Genomic DNA, 20734 nt, shown 5'->3' with positions numbered 1-20734 from the left:
AAGGAACACAGCCTTGCGGACACCTTAGTTTTGGCCTTGTGAAACCCAAAACAAGGAAACCAGTTGAGCCGACTTAGACTTCTGACCTACAGAACTGTGACATAATAAATGGGCACTGTTTTAAGCCCTCAGATTTGTGACAATTTGTTTGGCAGCAATAGAAACTAATACAGTAGGTTGTGAAGTCTCCTTAATACCCTAGGAGGTAGGTACTGTTACTACCCCCATTTTATAGACAAGGAGACGAAAGCAGAGTGAAAAGGCTCTGAGAGCTCTGCAGGTATGAGACTCAAGAACAGTCGTGTGCACGAGGACATAAAGTACCGCAGAGGGGATACAGTCAATAATACTGTAATAACTATGCACAGTGAGTACTAATCGGGGGGACCACTTCATAAATTACATAAATGTCTAACCACTATGTTGTACACCTGGAACTCACAAAAAATAATACTGAATGTCAACTCTAACGGAAAATTTTTTTAAAAAGGAAAAACAATCACGTGATAGAAGTGTTTGCTACCAAGTTTATTTGCAGGTGAAAAGCCAACATTTACAAACATATTTTGTACAATCCAGTGTGCACTGCCCTCATATACTGGGGGGCTAAGGAAGACCTAATCCTTCCAACAGCTATAAGCAGTCCTGGATAATGAGTTTATGAAAAACATTTTCTCTTCCTTCAGCAAACAAAATTATTTATGAAGCTGTACAGTTCAGCAACAGGGAGCGAAGAAAAAATTACCTCAAGGAAAGCAACAGCTCCTTTCCTGGTGGAATCTGTCATTTTATAGACAGGAAATATTCATATCAGAGATCTTACATTTCAAGAGGAATAGGTTACATAACAGAGCTACAACAATAAACATCTTACTTATTACTAATAAGAAATTAGAAGACTCTCTTTGGACTCCAGTTCTTGACCAGACTTTTAGAGATTGGGGCCAGCATGGCTCCCCTCTCCTCTAATTACTCTCAAGTTTCATATTTATATCTACTGCCTGCTTCTGAATTCCTTTCCCGGTGCTCCATTCCAACATTCGAGAGCTGCCCAAGGACTGTTCTGCTTTTAAGTCACATCACATACCCTCCTAAGTACTCACCTTCCGTTGAAGGGTCTGACTCTTGGCCTTTATGAATGCGAGGCTTTAGAGAAACAAACTCAGGGAGACCATCTATTCTCCTGAGGCCAGCCACTCTGTGCTTCCAGCTTTAAGCCGACAGCCCCAGTACAAGGGATAGGGCTGATAAATAATGAATCAGCATCTTGCTCAATTGGTGGTGTTTAAAATGGTTTTAAATTCTTTTCAGGTGAAAAATTACCACAATTTTGTGCTCATGGCAGATTTCAAAGGGAGACTTGAAACAGAAAATCTTTAAGGGACCCTTGCATAGCCTGAAGTTCTTTCTAGGCTGACATACATAAAATATTTAGTAACCAGAACTGTGGAAGGACTGAAGAGGAACTCCCAGGGCCTGGCAAAAGGCCATTCCTGAAGCTCGTTCTTGGGGTCCTGTAGAGACAGGCCCTATACACTAGACACATGGCTGGCTGGACTCAACAGCAGCTCTAGGAGATCTGGGGTATCAGGTAGGTGTTCAGCTCCTGGCACTGGTAGAGGGCTACGCTGTCCAACACCCATTCTCGGGTCACCACAGGTGCCTCACACATCTGCCCAATCGCTGAGGACAGAGAATGCAAGCAGAGATTAGTGTCAAATTACATTTTCCCTGACCAGACTCTAGTCAATGTACTCTGGGGACCTGGCTATATGAGTTCTTAGGGTTACTCAGGTGGGAGCAAATTTTTGCTCTTAAGTGATACTTTAAGACATAAGACTTTATTCATAAGCCTGAGAAGTGACTGCTGGTAGAAGCCTACAGCTTCTGATAACTGTTAAAGGAAAAGTCACCAGAGACAGCAAAACAGCATTGCAATTTAACGATGTGAAAACATATTTGTAATATCATGAGTGAAAAAGCAAAACAGTATGATGAGCATGATGACATCTGTATAAAATCTATGAGTGTACATATACATACACACGTGCTTGGAAAAATTTTATGGTGATCATCTCCAAGTGGTGAGATTACTGAAATTCTTTTATTGTGTTTGTACTCGTTTCTATTTTCTGTGATGAACATTCATATTTAATACCCTCCCTCCATGGTAATAGTTCATGCATTACTTTTACAATGCAAAATAAAAAGTTTTAAAAGGACATTTTAGCTAGCTAGCTAGCGAGCTAGCTAGCTAGCTAGCCAGCCAGCCAGCCAGCCAGCCAGCCAGCCACCCATCCATCCATCCATCTATCCAGTATTTATTGAGCACCCAGAATGTGCTGAGAGCTACGTTAATTAAGCACTGGGTAAACTGGTGAACCAAACTCATCCTGCAGAACCCCATATGACACAAGTACATGCTCGTGGCCTTCTGAAGGCCCAAACAGCTGTATCATACACTCTAGTTGATCTAACAGGACCTTTACACCTAAAATCACCACAGTAATCTATACACTTAACCTGGGCCCTCTACCCCATACTCCTCTCGATAAAGGCTTACAGCAAGACTTACCATGGAAGCCACCGTCCTCTGTCCAGGCATCTGGCTGCACAACCACAACTGGGTGAGTATCCTGCATCCCCGGGAAAGAAATATTACGGGTATCAGAACAGGACTTTTAGAATAGTCACTTCATCACCTCTTGATGGTTTGCTGAAGTAGACTACTCTGGGGCAACCACAGAAAGGAAGAAGGGCACAGAGCAAAAAGGAAGGGATAGAGGGCAAGAGCCTTCCCTCAGAACATTACATACTTAGATCCTTTACAGAGAGAGTCTTCTGGCACAGGTACGTGGTCAGAGGAGGCTCATGGTGAAGAGAGGCTTCTGAGGCTACACTGGGGAGGTGGTGGCTCATAAGGACAGATAGGTGATGCCTTGCTCAATCACCGGAAAGAATATTAACACTGTGTCCTCCCTCTCTGACAGGAGGACCAAATGCTTACCTCGCCGAGGGTGAATGATGAAGGCTCCTTCACCACAGAAGCCCCACAGAGCTGCACCATCCATTCTAGTTGATCTAAATAGGATATTTGAACCAAAATCACCACAGTAATCTGCACATTTAACCTGGGCCCTCTGCCCCATATTCCTCTCAACGAAGGTTTACAGCAAGATGTCTCAGTGGGAGTTCCTGTCTCTCTGCCCCAAAGGGACAGAAAGGCCTTAAACTACAATCTACAGTAGGGGTACGAATTTTAAGTCAATTTGCCACTGATATGCTACTTACTTTGGTTATCAGTCCCCATAAGGCTGCTTGGTAGATAAGGTTTAATAGTCTCTCAAAATATTTTGAAAGAAAAAAGAAAATACAAGATCTAATTTCTATTAATTTGTTAAACTGCTGGCAAGATACTACGAAAAAAAAACTCACACCTGCCTTCCATCCCTCCTTGCCTAATTCTGTGTTGGTAATTGATAATCACAGCCACTGAGAGCACCATGCTCGGTGATAATTACTATAAATGTCAAGAGACGGGAAGATCATTTATTCAGCCAAAAAAAATACTTTTCCTCCGGGACAGAGACTCAACATATCAGCTGAGAAAGGCTACATGCTGAGCTGGATTCGACGTACTCGGGGGCCTAGAAACCAGGAGAGATTGTAGAAATGTTCCACTTGCACCTGGAAAATCAGCAGAACTGACCAACGAGTGGTTTCTGGGCCCTTTTGGGTACTCTATTCTATCAACCGATTCCTGGAAATTGCTGAGGTGTTCCTGTTTGTCTGAGTGCAGTGAGGTCAACTGACTCACCTCCAAAATGATACCTGCTAGAGACTCTGGTTTTCATTACACTGAAGTACAAAAACATTGAGAAATCCTTGAGTGGTATGTGAAAGTTGCATAAAAATTCAATCCATAACCAATAAAGAAGACATAAGCAAAATTACTTTGTCAGGCTCTCTTGCTGCCACTCATATGTCCCTGACCAGATGCCAAGGCTGTCTTCTGAGGAGTAAGAGGACCTGATCCCTGGGGCAGAAGTGAGCAAAGAGGCAAAGGTAGGGAGCCTTTGTCTTAAAAAGAAAGAACCGAATCTACATACATACCAGAGCCTCGAGTTGAGGCCTACAGCACTCCTAATCACATTCAGTGTCAAATTTAATTAGAAAATGTTCATCAAGAGTCTTCCCCTGCTCTGAGGCCCCAGGCTCACAGGGCTTATGCAGCTGCTGAGCTTTCTTCTCTGTATCAAATAAAGATGGTTTAGGAAGAGCAGAACTCTCTCCCTTCTTATTTTCCCCTTTTCTTAGACCAAAGGGCAGTAAGAGCAGTTCTATCCCATCTGATCACATAACATACTGTGTCCTAGATGTTAATTCTTCACTGCCTTCCAGCTCTTGAGAAGGAGCACAGGGCTGTTTTTTTTTCTGACAGGGTAACATTTAGGTGTGGTTTTGTCTGACAGGTGGCAGAGAATATAATCTCTCACCAATCTGAAGAACCCCGATGAGATGACCCCTCCTATATAAAACTCCACTATGTAAGGGAAAGGCTGGTGCTGGACTCTGCAGTTCTCCCAGTCTCTTACCTGTGGGCATGTTGGTAAAAGGTCCGTAGCAACAGATTTCTAGGCCCCTGAAGATCTGGGAGAAGAGAGGGACAGAGGGATGGAGAGAAAGAAACACTAGTTGTAAGAGTGTGGGTTTTATAAAAAACAATATAAAAAGACTCTCAGTCCCATGTCCAGAACACTGGTGGATTTTAGAAGATGTTTCTGAAGTGTGTGTCGTTTATCTATAGTCGTACTTTGTCATTCAAGGGCTGAGCATACCCCCTTGCCACCAGTCAGGCCCAGGCTCCATCCTGATAACCTTTTCCAGGTGATTTAACTTCTTGTTAGAGATGAGAAGATAAAAAAAGGTCCTTTTTTTTAATAGCAAGAAATTCAGCTATTAGCTAGCATTTCATGTTTATCTAGACGTGGTACATTAGTACTAGCCATGACCCTGACTGGCAGAGAGGTCTACATTTGTATGTACACGCTCCTTTTCTCTTCTTTCTGGTCCCAAGCATCTGTTCCTGCATTCATACTGCTCTGAGAATGCCCACTGTTTCCTCAGGAACAATGTAGTGACGCCTGGTTCTGCCTCTCCTTACAGAGCTGACCTTAATGCCTGGTTTCCAGGAGACACAGATCACACTGGACCCCCTAGAGGGCCTCTTCCACCTACAGGGCTCAATAGCACTATCCAGAAGATCTTTCTGCGATGATGGAAATGTTCTATATTTGTATTAATAAGGTAGCCATGAGTCACATGCAGCTACTGAAATGTGGTTAGGATGAATGAGAAACTAAACTTCATATTTTATTTAATTTTAGTTATTTAAAATTTAAACAGCCCTATGTGGTTGGCTGGTGGCTGCTGTGTTCGATAGGCAAATTCTTACAAATGCATTGGTTTTGGTTTTTAGGAAATGACTTGGGTATCATTTAAAAGAAATCTAAATTTGTGCCAGTTGGCTGGATATATATCATTAGAGTAACCCTCCTTCTCTTGACCCTCTTTCTTTCTTCCCATTTCCACTGGAAAGAAAATTGCCTCGGCCTAGAACTCACCTTGCTTCAAATCAGAGAGACTGGGGAAGAGAAAAATTGTGAAGCTAAAAGCACATGACTACCTTTTAGGAAGTGCCCCCCAACACTCCCCTACCCCAAACTACAGTCAGAGGAATGAGAAAGGACAGCAAGAGAAATCTATTTTTAAGTGCCATTCTCGCTGTGTGAATAAACTGCATCCTTAACCTGTTGACAGGACTTAGATGCCCATAATGCTAAAAGTTCTCCCCAAGCAGTCAGCTGGAGCCAAATGTTGCTGTAAAAAGTGCAAAGGATTAGAAATTTTTATATTTGGGCTGACGCTCATTGAGGAGAATCGCTAGTTATGACATAAGAAATCTGAAGTTTCACCTCTACAAATATATTTCTCTTCCACAGGAAAATACTATGGTGAGATTTTGTATCTTTAGAATGTCATTACTCTGACCAGGTACTTTCCATCACTGCCACCCCAAATGCAGGAAAAAACTCCAAACAGCTATTACCTAGCATTTCATGTTTATCTAGACGTGGTACATTAGTACTAGCCATGACCCTGACTGGCAGAGAGGTCTACATTTGTATGTACACGCTCCTTTTCTCTTCTTTCTGGTCCCAAGCATCTGTTCCTGCATTCATACTGCTCTGAGAATGCCCACTGTTTCCTCAGGAACAATGTAGTGACGGAGGGAAGAATCTGGTGCTAATTCTGCCTTGCATATACAAATGGCTGGATCACACAAGCTCCCCTGGGGTGAAGACAGAAGCAGAAATAGGGCCAGCAGCTTTTCTTGGCATTTCAAAGTTACTTGTCAGGTTCAGAGGGGTGTGGCTGGGGTGACCCCAAGGGTTCAGAGCTCCAGGACTTGATTTGTGATCATATTCCACAGCAGTTTTCCTTGGACAATCATCTCTATGTGTTTCCTCTCAAGTTCTATACAGGGACAGAAGGTGCCCCATATGGGGTTGTCCTGAAATGTGGTGCACACTTAGAAAGAAATGCAGACCAGGAGCAGAAGCACTCAGTCAGGGACCTGCGAAAGCAGCTGGCTCAGGCCTGACACACACATGTGAAATCTTGCCTGGACTTCTCCCTGACAGCAGAGCACAGTTTTGGTTATCTCTTAGTTTTTGCTACAGGATGATCTGGGGAAAGTCACTGAGTCTTTCCAGGCCTCTAGTCCTTCATTTTCAAAAAATGTCAGAATAATCTTTTTCTCCTCAGCGAAACCTCCTCTAACTTTCCAAGAAACTACGGTATTGTAATTAAGAGCTCAGATTCTAGAGCTAGACTGGCTGGGTTCAACTTCTAGTTGTGAGTTCACAACTAGCTGTGTAAGCTTGGACAATTACTCAACCTCTCTCAACCTCAATTTTCTCATGTATAAAATAGGCATAATTATAGTACATGTCTCATAAAGTTGCTGTAAAATTATTAATCAGTTAAAATATGGTTGAGTGTTTAAAGCTGGCTATAGTGAACATAATGCAGATGTTAGCTATTGAGTATCAATCACTTTCACTTCTATACACCCACAGACAACACTGTGTACATCCCCTTCACAGCACTTATCACACTGCTTTCGAGAAAGACATCATGGTGAAGTGGAAAGAACAAGGCTTAGATTCACATATGTTTCAAATCCCAGCTCTGCCACTTATCAGCTGAGATTTGAACTCTAGACTGGACCAAATTAGCTTGCTCCTCTAAGCTTCTAAGTTCCCTCAGTCATAAAATGGAGATAATACTTATTTACCTTGTTGGCCTAGGAGAACTAAAAAGGAACACACATGGAAGCACCTAGCTACTGCTCTAGCAGTGAGTATGTAATGCCCCTTACAAGATGAGTGAGACCATCTCTGAGAAGGGGGCTGGAACACAGAGGGGTTTTTTGTCAATGTTGGGGAGGAGGGCCTTACCTTTCTGTCCTGGGATTCTCTTGCTCGCTTTGGACCTTGGTGGTTCCTTCCATTGACAACATCACCTCTGACTTCAAAATCATGCTAAAAGAAACCAAACCCAAACCACAGGGATCAGAGGAAGAGAGGCCTCTTTCAATGGAAGCAGTACTGTACATGTGTTTTATTTAAGGAATTCAGTACTGCCAGGCAAGGTTTTGACCCTACTCTCCCCCTACCCCATAAATAATTCTTTTTGGTGGACTGGATGAAATGACCAGTATCTCAGCTGCTGAAATCAATTCCCTGAAGCAAATCTTTGTGGGCAGAAATTAACAATTGGCTTTTCACCTCACTGGGACTTAATGCATTTTAATTTTCAACATTTATCTCCTCTCAAAACATTCACTTAGCATTTAGATTAAATTGCTAATGCTGTACTGTTATAAAGATAACTGGAGAATTTCTGACCTCTTAAATCAATTGTGGATTACCATCTAAAGGCCTCTCAGATTTTCATTGAGAGATTTAGTTAATGAAATCAAAATGATAAAATATACATTTAATACACTGAAGAAAGAGGTTTTTCATAATTACTATTTTGACTGGTCAAGGACAAGAAAATGAAGAACAATGGGATTGGGGAGGTTACATCTTTTGGGAGAAACCTGGGGAAGAATGCTTAGAAACCATTCTGACTGAAACTCAGATTGTAGGAAGACCACATCTGTTGCCAAGAGTATTAAGAAGGAAAAATAGTCATGATAGTATAACCACAGGCTGCTGTTAGGGGAAAGACCACTTAATATTTCCCAGTCACCTGAGAGGAATCCAGTGATAAATATGTAATCTATTTAAAGATAACCCTCAAATTTATAGTCCTGATTATACCCCTGTGCCTCCTTAACCTCTCTACTCAGATTCTTAGTATTAAATCCCAAAATTCACCCATCTAAAACAAAGCTTTTGATTCTACTCCTGCCCTTCCCCTCTCCAACTATCTTCCTTATCTAATATTACTAATATCCACTCTATTGTTCAGGCCAAAATCCTAAGCATCACCTTCTCAATTATTCTCTTTACCTCGTCCTCCAAATTTAACCCATTAGTAAGTCCTAGCTCCAAATATATCTTAAACCAACCTCTTCTTATCATCGCTATGTCTTCAATTACCTTATGTAGATAATTCAAACTCCTTACAATGACTTACACCAAATCCTACCGGCTTTGGCACTTGTCTCTGACTTTCTCCAACCCCTTGTCTAATCTCTGCTCCCTACATATTACTCACTGGTTATTACTCTCCATCTACACTAGTCTATTTTTCTTTAACAAGCTCATTTCTACCTCAAGACTTTTATACTTGCTATTCCTCTGCCTAAAACACTTGTTACGTACATTTTTCAATGCCAATTCTTTCTTATGTTTTAATCTCATCTTAAGCATTTTGGAAGCCATCCCTGGTCTCCTTAAAGTAGTCAACCTCTGTCCTCAATTACTCTCTGCTATTCTGTATATTTCTTCATAGTATTTATTGTTATTTTAAGTGATCTTTATTCTTGTGTATTTTCCCTGAATAGGACAAGAATCCCACTAAAGTAGGGACCTGTCAGTCTTGTTTACTACTGCATTCCTGGTACCTAGCATATAGTAGGCTCCAAAAAATATAGGTCACTGAATGAAAGTTAAAATCAACAAAAATGTCACTTAATTATGAATGTTAAAAAGTACAAAATAGTTTAAAATCACTTTTGCTAATTTTATATTGCCTGATCTGTTGTCACCAGCAGCTCTTAGATAGTTCTGTTCTAAAATTATTCCTCCTCCTACACTCAATTACCTCTCACTGTTCTCAGTATCATAAAGAGTAATATCTCTCTGAAGGAATCTGATTTCTAAACAGATACATTTGCATATTAATAGGAACAATTTTTCTTTAACAGTGAACAATCAGTTCTCTATAAAGGTGTATTTGTATGCATGTAAGATTTAGGTGGGCTTACTTCTTTTGCTTATCAATCTTTTTTTTTTTCCCCTTTATAAACTCCTTTTCCTTCTTCCTAAGAAAGGCTTGTTTCTATTGAAACTTAGAACAAATGAGTGAGAAACACAATTTCTGGGTTTGTTCTGCTTAACTCTTGATAAACTCCATCATCAAAGAAAATCTGGGGTAAGTAGTGTGAGGAAGGAAGCAGCTAAATTTCCAATGATTATGTGACTCATCTGCACCAAGGCTTTTTGATTGGTTTGTAACATCAAATACCTACCTCATCTAGAATCTTTCTTTCTTTAACAGACTGGGTCACCCCTAAAGAGATCACAGAAAAGACAAGTCACAATGCAGAAGAACATGCTCTTTTCGTGTAGGTGGACGGTGAAGTAATTCGCATAAGCGTACAGGAGGAATAACATTGAGTAGAGGTCCCCCCTATAAAGCCAGTCCTTAATAAGGCTTGTAGCAGAGATTTTCTTCTGGAGACACAGTTGATGCTTAATCTAAATATTATAAAAGTGCCTGCTGCACATAGATTTCTGCACTACTGTTAAATAAATGTCTAGTTCCTATTGCTAACATTGCTAGGAGCAGACTAGGTTCCCTTAGTTATAAAAAGAAATCCATTTCCCCAGCATGACCAGCTAGTTTAGTGTTATCATTAAAGACCTTTGGTAATTCAGATTCCACATCAGCAAAAACCTTCGGTGTTAAATGTTAGGTGTAAAATTGCAATTCTGAGGTGTTAAAGGAAAGGAGAAATACATTGTACTTACAGAAATAGCTAACTACCCACTTTCCTCCTGCAATTCCCAGAAAATATTTCAGTGTCCGTTCACATACAAACTCGGTGTCTGCAGAATGAAAAACATCCAAAGAATTAGCACAAGTTGAAAACAAGGTCAGGAAGTGCTGCCATAGAAGCTAAAGAACTCCAGATCCATGTTACTTGAAGTCAACCTGGATGGATGACTCCAACATCCCTGGTGATAGAATCAGAAGCTGGAAGCACCCCTAATTACAACCAGCAGGTGTGGATCTTTGGAGGCCTGGAAAAGGCTGATATAAAGTTAAAACCAGAGGAAATGTATGCCCTATCATCTAGATGCCAAAACTACCTACAGATGTTCATCATTGTGTTCAAGAAATTATCCACATCAGTAATGTCGATATAAGTGTGTGGGGAAGATTTTACTGGATGGCAATATGTGGAAGGAGAAAACAGTATTGTTGAAATGCTATATCTGAAAAGTCAATGTAAGTGACAAATTTTCACCCTCAGAACTTCTACCTGTGGAATTCTAACCCCTTTAATTCCTAATTCCCTTGAGCGTGACAGAAAAATACTGAGTATTTTCATAGCTTTTCTCCTTTCTATATACTACTTCAGAAAGCAGTAGTTGAAGAATCACTTATTTCCTAGTGTTTTAAAGATCTCATTGAAGAACTAAGCAAACTGAGGAAAGAACACTTAATTGTAAACAGGAGAAATGTATTTAACTAAATCCTGAACACAGTAGGCCATCTGCCAGTAATAGCAACAGCCATTCCCCCTCACAGAATTCTTCACGAATTATTAAAATCTTTTTTCTTTCATCACAATTTTATAGCTTATGTTAACTTCTGTGAAAGTTGATTCAATATATTTTAAACTCATAAATTTTAGCTCAAAAGTGTTGTATTGCCTTTGAGTTTAAAGGTTGAATTACTTTAGATTTAATTTACATTTTACTTTCCTTTTCGCCTTCCAGCAGTTTTGTTCCAAATCTATAGCTTAAGATATATTAAACTTTAATGAAATTTATTTCTAAAATAGTACTTTGTTCATGCTACCTTGTTCTGGCACCAAGTTCCTGTATTATTCTGACTCTGTGTTATGACCTGTATGAAGTAGAAACCTAACATCTTAGAGGTTCTAAGGCAATGTGCCCCTGTCAAGGAGTCTGGACCCTCTGCTCAAAGACCTGTGGCAATGTGAACAGAAACATCCTGGAGTGGATCATCGTATTCCCAGAGAGTTAATAATCGACTATTGGAAGACTTACATCCTTGCTATGCTTAACAAATACTCCCATTTCTTCATGTAATGTTATACCACAGATGCAATATATTCTATAAAGGTTCTTGGCATACCTGTTTTCATAATGACATGAGTAGTCTCTTCGGTAATTAGATTAGTTAAAGTAATGTGGTGTTTTCTGGCAAACTTGTGTACAAGCATCTGAAATCAAATCAAATATTACATTATAATATATTACCTCTAGTGCACAGCTTAGAGTATGTTATCCTAGCTCTTAGTTTCCATTTTTTCCCTCTGAAAAGATACATTCTTTTTATTCTAAGATGCCTGAAGTCTCAAGATAAATAGCAATTTAATATAAATTATATACAAATCAGATGAAGAAATTCTAAAGTAGTCCATGTTAGCAGACGTGAACTATAACCACAGATTCAAAATAATAATTTTCCCTTTAAGAGCAGATATCGTTTGGTTCCCTAAGACAACTAGTTTCTTTGTAGTGATACTCTACTATACCATAATTTAGATTTATCAGCCCACACTATATAAACTAAGAGGTTACTAGCCTATACAGAAAATTATGCTACATATATGTGGCTTAAAAATAAGATTCAACCCTCTGATAGTTACAAAACATTCAAGTCAAGAGTGCAGAAACTATCCATTTCTCTTCAGAAGGACTGGAGGAGACTCATATTACTCCCAAAAGAAATCTAGAGCCTTCTAGCTATTATCTATCAATCAAATAAAAATCAATAGGCAGTAAAGGAAATTAACAAGATCCATTATGGACACAGTTGACATAATTAGTAGCTACTGTTTGGTAAATAACTCTGTTTACCAAGGGCCATCATTTATTAGCCATTGCCACCCAAGCCAATATTTATGTGCTGTACAATACTGCAGTGGAGATCAGGTTATCTTTCTCTCATGCTGCCTTATTCCATAGTGCCACAGGGCACTGAATAAAGCAGGCTAGTGAAGCTAATGACATCCTTCCCCTTTTGCCACTGCCCTCTGCCAGGATCATTAGCAATTCTGAACTGATTAATTGCTGAAATCCCAGCCTTGAAACAGTGTTCAGTTAGAAAAACAGCTGATGAAAAGATCATCTTAATATGGGCTTCCGAATTAATCATGTATAATACAGTCAGCAGCTTTCATAATAAATTTATCACACTCCAGCAATTCTGAATAGAGCTGAAAAGTTTTCCTCTTTGCTTGTTTAAAGACAATATGTACCCAAGCCACTTATAGTCTAATCTGCAGCTCAGAATTACCCATGGCAAAAATGATTAGATCATTTTAGCCACCTCTGAAAAGCTGAACTCACAAAACAAAGAAGAAATGCTATTTTTCAGTGAATAAATGGGAATTCTAGATATGCAGGCAAATGATTGAGGGCAACATAAACAGACACAGGTATGAATTTTCAGAGCAAACAGCTGGTCTGGGTACCAGGTTGTGAAATGAGAATTCTAGCATTATTGATGAGAACTTATATTCATTATATCTACTAGGGCAAACATAGCTTACTTTGTCTTTTTAGTAGTGGCACATATCTGGCCACAGGGAATGTTATGCTGAGTTGCTACCCATGGAGAAGTTAAGATGAGAAATAGTTCTTATCCTGGGAAGGATATATCAACAGATACTCAAGAATGACTGGGTCATCTCTCAGTGTGTAATAAATGACACCCACTATTCATTTGATACTCTGGGTGTGTTATCTTACCATGATTCTTTAAGGAATATTCACTTGATTATTTTATTATGAAGTAATACCAATGGTGATTGATTACAAGGAAGGAAAATTTTCTAAGATGTCTGAAATCTACACTAAACAAGGTTTCAGTAGTCTTAATATTTTAATGGGTATTTTTCCACAGTGTGAAACAATTCCTGTTTCTGGCATGAGGGGCCAGGAGATGTCAAAATCCTAATAGGGAAGGGGTCCTGCAGAGCAGAAATTATGGGGCAGAATGCTGAATAACTGTGTCACAAGCCAGGATAAAGCAAACATACACTGGAGAAATGTCATTATCTGGCAGTATGCTTGGAACCAGTTTAAATTTCGTTAATCATGCTGGTATGTTCTCTCAGATATGAACCAAGGGGAAAAGAGGCCTCCTGGGGAGTAGAGCTATACTTATTTGTTTTATTAAGAAAATTTTAAATAAAAAGCTCTATATCATACCCAAAACTATAACCAATATTAATATTTAATAATTGTTTTCTTAAGTGAATGTACACAAAATAAACCATGCTTTAGCTTTATCTAGGTCCAAATTTTTCAGAAATCAGTAATGGAAATTAAATTACATAGAATTGTGTCTGTTTCCTAGATTTCTTCCTGTAGGTTATTCATTGCTAGTATCTATTTAAAACTATCTGCAGTATGTTAATGAAGTCTTAGCCATTAAGGAGACACATATGAACACACTCACAAATTCTTTGTGGGTCAAGCCTGATGCCACCATAGATATTCTTTTGTTTACTCTTTTTGTTGAAGATATCACTTCTGGTTTCTTGCTCACACTTTCTTCTCTCACATTATACCCAACAGTATTAGTATGAGCAGCAGCTGGACTCTTGGCAGATTCTTGAACTTGAAATTGGGGTAACTTCAATGCAGAGGTTGAAGCTGGCATGCTGCAAACGTAAGCCGGCTCTGGGGCTCTGTCTTCAGAGGGATCAGACTGAGGGTCATCAGAGAAGAGGCTGACTCCAGACTCTAGGTAAGGGGTTCCCTCTGAAAGGAATGGGGAAGAAGTTTAATCTACATGACAATGAATCTTGAATTACAATATCTAGTCTGCTGAGAATCAAAAGATAGATTAAGTTAGGTTAAGAGAAAAATGGGTATACTAATACACTGTTAGTGGAAGTACAAAGTGGCATAACTTTTCTAAAGGACAACTGGCATTATATTCCAAAAGCCTTGCATGTTTTTACATTTCTAGTCAAAAAGTCAAGTTTTAGAAATGTATCCTAAGGAAATCAAAGATGTATGCAAAAGTTTAGTCATAGGAATGTTCAGTGCTACACTGTTTATAACAGTAAAGTATTAAGAACAACCTAAATGTCCAATAATAGATTAAATAAATTACAGCACATCCACTCCAATGGAGTACTCTTCACCCATTACATTTAATTACAATAAAATGGAGAAATGCACACATCCATGTTCACTGCAACATTATTCACAAGAGCCAAGAACGGACAACTCAAATGTCTATCAATAGATGAATGGATACAGAAAATGTGGAAAATACATACAATGGTTTGAAAATGCTGAATGGATAGCTTAGAAAAAGAAAATCCTGTCTCATGCTACAAGCATGGATGAACCTTAAGGACATTATAAGTAAAAGAAGTCAGTCACTAAAAAAAACAAATACTGTATGATTCCATTTACATGGTGTCAAAAGAAGTCAAACTCTTAGAAAGTAGAATGGTGGTTGCTAGGGGGTAGGAGAGGGGAATAGGGAGTTGCTGTTTAAAGGGTATAGTTTCAGTTTTGCAAGATGAACGAGCTCTAGAGATCTGTTGCACAATGGAAATACTAATACTAGTGAACACTTAAACACGTAAGATGGTAAATTTTGTGTTATGGTTTTTATCACAATTAAAAATAAAAGCAAAATTTAAATGCCATTGATTTTAAGATGCTATTCTATTTCAGAATCTTAAAAAAAAAATTGTGTCTTAGAATCCACTAAATCCAATATTACAAGGCCTGCTTTCTATAATTTTGGTCATTTATTTCATCTAGTTTAAATATCTCTTTTTTATTTCCTACATTCTCCAACTGTTTGGCAATGAACATAGATAGAGCACTTCAGTAAAGGAAAGAAAAAAAGGTTGAAAAATGAGAAATACTCAATTTGTATTTCTTCATTCATGATATCATTTCCTTCTTCATCTAATAAGTCATCTGATATCATTACCAAATTAAAAATAGGAGACCATCTCTGAAACATTTCAGAAAATGTCACTCCATCAGGAAGTAAGCACAGCTTAGTAGAATGAGATTCCTAAAATGACCCTAATTAAAATGGCCAAAAACCACATTTAGATGCCAAAGAACACCTTTTATGATAATGTGTTTTTGAGGATTAATTCAAAACTTTCTTTACTAATTAAAACTTTGATTTACAAGCCATAAAACATACCATTCATTTAAAGTGATTTATAAGACATAAAATGTATAGTCATTTATATTCATTAATTCATAAAATAAGAGCTTACTTTGGAGATTTGACTCATTTTTCAGTAAAGAACAGGCCTAAAACTTTATCCTAGAACTCTTATCTAACTGTTAAAGTATCTAGAGCACACCAAGATACTCTCATCTTCAAAACTGTTAGAGTTAAACCAGTATAGACAGATAAACAACTGCAATAATTTTCAAGTAAACTTGGATTAACATTCAAACTATTTTTTAAAAAATGGGTTTAAATATAACAGATGCATCTGTTTAAATATAACATGATATATTAGTATGTCTGAAAGTTAATTAACTAGAGTATCTTTAGATAAGATTCAGAGTAAAATAAACGTATTTTCTTCATCAGAAAAGATGAAATATTATCCAGATCTAGTTGTGGCAAATAAGATTGCTCATTATACCTTGGGCTTCAGGCTTTATCAGTTGTTGCTCCAACACTTTAGCAACTTTATCGAGCTCCTTTTGAGACGGGCAGTTTCTGTTCTGAAGACTCTGTGAGTGGCTGTGCACATACCACCTATCATCTAACAACTGGGATTTAGAAGGGGAAGACCTAGAAAGAAGGATAACAGGAGAAAACCATCACCACAGCTCCTGAAAGGAGGAATCGTACTTCTCTAGCAGCCAAAGCATAAGTGAAACAGTTCATTGTTAAGAGAGATCGGGAATGACTAGCAAAAAAGAACCCAAGTGAAGGTCTAGAAGCCTGGATTCATGATGTTGGCCAACATGTCAGGGTTGACACAGAACATCTCTTAGGGTCTGATCTTAGGCACTATATCTCTTAGTCGTTTAAAAGCATGTCAGCAAATTTCGGCAAATTATTCACTGCCACTCAGTCAAATTCTGTGGCATTATTCCACTTGAGTCCCAAGGGTGTGTCAGAAGCAGATTTCTCATGAAAATAGAAAGTCGATTAATTCTGACATTGGTATACTCATTCTTTCCACCTGTTTTCAGCAAAATTCATAGAATCATCCCTATCTCTTGCCTTTTCAATGTTCAAAATAAAATCATTCTAAAAATAAAAGCTAGCTATAAAGTACTGTTAGAAGAGTATATACACACAGTAATTCCTCTACTCTTTCAGGTGTTCAGGACTTTGCTGAATAAGTTACTTAAAAAGTTTAAAGGACCACCAAGATAAGCTAATTAATTCAAATAGTTATTGGGTATTTATTATGAGTCAGGCACTAACACTTGATCCTATGGATTGCAAATGAGCAAGACCTAAATTGCTGCTCTCAAGTAGTCTAGTAGAGGGAAGAAACTCAATCAATGTGTAGGTTCTTTAAATCAATGTGTAGGTTCTTTAATAGAAGTTTCTTAGGGTGCACTGGGGTGGAGGAAGAGGAGCAGGAGTATTTGGTCTGAATATTAAATGGGTGCTTAGTTCAATTAGTTAAAGCATGGCAACGAAATCATTACTTCCAAACATGGGTTTAGTACCTATGGAAGCTGGATCTTTTACTTCTCTGTCATAGCCACAGTGCTAGTACCCTAGCCTCAAAAATACATCCTCAGTGACATCCCAGAAGCTTGGAAAAGATGGTATGATTAGAGTATTGACAACTTACCACTATTCCCAGAAAGATAAGTAAATGTGTAAAATATACATAAATTTGGTAGGAACTCAATAAATGATTTCCTCTTCCTTCCTAGAGTGGTAAGATGTGTGACTCTAATGGCTCTGAGACGTTTTCCTTAACAATCAAATAGGAATAGTCCAGAACTTGTTCTTTTACCTTCAGTGTTGTTGCGAACATCAAATGAGAAAGTAGGTGAAGTATTTTTGAAAATAAAAAGTACTATATAGTCTTGTCTCACAGCGATTTGCAAAAACACTCTAAAGATACTGTGACTATTTCTTGGGGTAAATCAATAGCTCAATTTTTTCTACAAAGGCAAAAACTTCAATTAGGGCAAGGGCTGCCTTGGAGAAGTCTACCATCAGCCTCTAGGCTTGTTTAGGTTTTAGTTCTATGCTTTATTCTGACTTTCAGAAGGGACAGATGTACTGTGCATCTCCCATATTGTCGCCCATGCCTTGTACAGTCCAAAAAGCCTATAAAAATTAAGCAAAAGAAGTGTCCTAAGGCAAGGAGGGGTTAGAAATGTCTGTGCACAAAAACCCAGAGAAAGTATGGTAAAAAACATTTAACAATAAGAGTTCAATATAAGCAAAGGTGTTACTTAGATACCACAATTTGACATTTACTACTTCTTACCTTTCCACTCCTGGTTCTCTATTTTTATTGGTGGATCTACCCAGAGATTCTTGAGACTTGTTTGCAGAAAGGCTTTCCGGATTCTGCCTTACAGGATATGCACTACTTTTCTCTGAAGTTAATACTGCTTTAAATGGAATGAGAAAACAAAGAAATCAACTGTTTTGTCCTGATGGTGATATTTCAGGTGAGTATATCAATTTTTTTCAAAAGCAGTAATCTGTGACAATCAATTGGTTTTTAAGCAAGCATATCAGACAGAATTTTATAAACACAAGTGATCCAGCAGCAAATGGAACTAAAAAATATATAATAGGATCACTTTAAAACTGCATAAATAATGATACCTGAGACAAGGCTGAAAAAAACCATGTATTTATATTTTTTGGTCTTAAACGATAAGAAAATAAGAATGGGAAATGATTTTTTTAATCTCTAGAGCAAACTAAATTACACTCAAATCCCCTTAAGTACTGGAAAGCACAAAGCACGTTCCCTTTTCCATTTCTACTGTCTCCACATCAAAGGCTGTATAGGATGGGAGTTTGAGCTTTTTCATGTGTGGAGAAACAGAGGGGAGGGGTCAGATGAGAATGGAAAAACAGGTGACATTTTGCTTCACATTTTCAATTACTGAAGAAAAAAACAAACCAAAAAACCAACACACACGAAAAAACAAAGTGCTGACTGATAAGGAACCCCAAAGTAATAAATGGAATTAATGATGAAATGGCACAAGAAAGAAAAACACAAAACAGACCAAAGGCAAAGCTCTGGCATATTAGTACATCTTTTTTATTTATTAATTCCTCCAAATGTATTACTGTCCTCTGCTTTCTAGGAAGTAGCTTAAAGGCAAAAAGTTTTAAAAAGCAAAAACAAATACTTAAAAATTACAAATGTCTTCTATTCATGAAAAAGTCACTGACAATTGTAACTTATTTTGAGCTTCTATCAGAAAAGCTAAAATCCATAAACTAAGGCAGAAAAATTTAAATGAAGGGCTGTATTAATTAAACTGGTTTTTGTTTGTTTGTTTGTTTGTTTTAAGACACAGGGGGCCTGAGGGGAATAATCATTGATTTCCTGAGTTAATCCTCAAATGCATTATTTATAGTTTCCTTTGTGCTCATCTTTTCTGGACCTGTGGGTGTCTAGGAACGTAAGAACTCTCTGTCTAAAGCTAGAGCTGCTTAAAGCAAGCAGAATCTCAGTTTAACCATGTAGGTTTTTCTTTCAACTCAGTGTGTAAAGCTTTTTAATAAGGGTACCCTTTCCCCCCAAATACAGGGTAATAAGGTAAATGATAATGTGCAGTCTCTAAGAGATCACACCAAACGGGATTAACCATTTGAAAGGGTTATAAAAAAGAAGTGAAAGGGTAGGGGGGAAGCCTCGGACACAAACACAGATATTAGTCATTCCATCACCTGAACATTTAGTGTATGAGTCCGTCTTTTCACTACAATGGGGTCAAGCTAAGAAGAAAATAAGCTATCCTGAATTGTTATTCAATAACTCAATGGTACCTAAAAACTACAGGGCGAAACTTTTCTGTTCTTTTTTCTTAATTCTTATTTCAAAAATGCAGGTATCCACAGCCCAAGTACTGAGACAGTACTGTATTCTCCTTTAAATCGTTCCCTTATCTGAGGGTCTTAATATGTTATATGTTATATTCTTCATGAGTAGGCAATATGGGCCAGATCAAACATTCAGTAAATTTATTGACTGCTTATTATGCGCTACGTACTGTGCGAAGTGTTGGGAGAATCAAAGGAAAAGACACTGGGGAAGAAGAGAGACCTTAAGAAATGGTAAACTATAAAATACAGAACCCACAATAAAATGCAGCTTTAAAAAAGCACATAACTCATCCACCCAGGTGGTTCAGAATTTCCAGGGGAGGAGCCTAGGAATTTTTAATATGTGCTTCCAGGAATGAACTTACTATGGGACAAAAAAGCTCAGATGTGTCTGAAAACCACTTCTGCTATAATGGGCTATGACATTATAAATGCTAATGTTTGTTTATGAATGACAGGTAATCCAGGAGAAAAAAACAGTCGAGTGCCTGATATGAAATAGCTTTACCTGTAGAGGGAGGTACACATAATTTATAATAGGTCAGTATACACATTTGCACAAAAATATTATACACATTTGGGAATGACCCTTAGATATACAGTAGGGCAGATCTATGCTGAGAGCAAGACATTTCATGTAAAAACCCTAGAATAGTAAATAAGTGTATTACCAAGGATAAAGTAAAACTTTCTAACAAAAATGTTTTGTATAGAGAGTTAGGAGAAATTTTCAAAAAGGTTCTCATATCCATGATAAAAGTGTATAAAAATATAGCATTTATGAAATTAAAAACAAGCCACACAGAAACATTTGTCTAGAGATCTTCAGAAAAAAATAAACACCCACCCCCAAAGATGAGATAGATTTACACACATATTCAAAACCAGACATTTATAAGTTGTACATTAAAATTGAAAGTTTAGTCTGTTTTTAGACTGAAGATGGTGAAAATACCTCAAAGAAGAGAATTATGCTAGGGACTAGACTTTGGGCTTCATTATCTGGGAGATGAACTAAATGAAGATACAGTTACAAAGAAAGCATTTAAGGAAATACATTTGAACCACTGCCATAGCAACAGAGTTCCTAGTTTCTCATGCATGAACTACTGTTTCTCCCTGAACATAAAAATACTGCAAGGCACACTCCTGGCAAGGCCACCGTTCTGAATAA

At 38.0% G+C, this 20734-nt stretch overlaps 1 protein-coding gene across 11 annotated transcripts in view; it reads right to left on the bottom strand.

Annotated features, from left to right (window-relative positions):
* Nucleotides 1-507: 507 nt before the first annotated feature.
* Nucleotides 508-20734, bottom strand: part of BRCA1 (BRCA1, DNA repair associated) — a 46496-nt gene continuing 26269 nt past the window's right edge. For 8 of the 11 annotated variants that reach the window (XM_015599253.2, XM_006924563.3, XM_015599258.2 and 5 more), the window contains 11 exons: nucleotides 17975-18101; nucleotides 16148-16299; nucleotides 13963-14267; nucleotides 11629-11716; nucleotides 10272-10349; nucleotides 9770-9810; nucleotides 7524-7607; nucleotides 4596-4650; nucleotides 3008-3081; nucleotides 2576-2636; nucleotides 508-1683 (listed from right to left, as the gene is read on the bottom strand). In XM_015599253.2, the coding sequence (XP_015454739.1) occupies nucleotides 1571-1683; nucleotides 2576-2636; nucleotides 3008-3081; nucleotides 4596-4650; nucleotides 7524-7607; nucleotides 9770-9810; nucleotides 10272-10349; nucleotides 11629-11716; nucleotides 13963-14267; nucleotides 16148-16299; nucleotides 17975-18101 (1178 nt within the window). In that variant the 3' untranslated portion in view covers nucleotides 508-1570. The remainder of the gene's footprint in view (nucleotides 1684-2575; nucleotides 2637-3007; nucleotides 3082-4595; nucleotides 4651-7523; nucleotides 7608-9769; nucleotides 9811-10271; nucleotides 10350-11628; nucleotides 11717-13962; nucleotides 14268-16147; nucleotides 16300-17974; nucleotides 18102-20734) is intronic. The other 3 variants (XM_006924564.3, XM_025041689.1, XM_025041688.1) reach the window with 2 other exon arrangements.

Source organism: Pteropus alecto, unplaced genomic scaffold (assembly GCF_000325575.1).
Source record: "Pteropus alecto unplaced genomic scaffold, ASM32557v1 scaffold98, whole genome shotgun sequence".
In the NCBI taxonomy this organism is placed as follows: Eukaryota; Metazoa; Chordata; class Mammalia; order Chiroptera; family Pteropodidae; genus Pteropus; species Pteropus alecto.
This window is presented reverse-complemented; position numbering and strand designations above follow the sequence as displayed.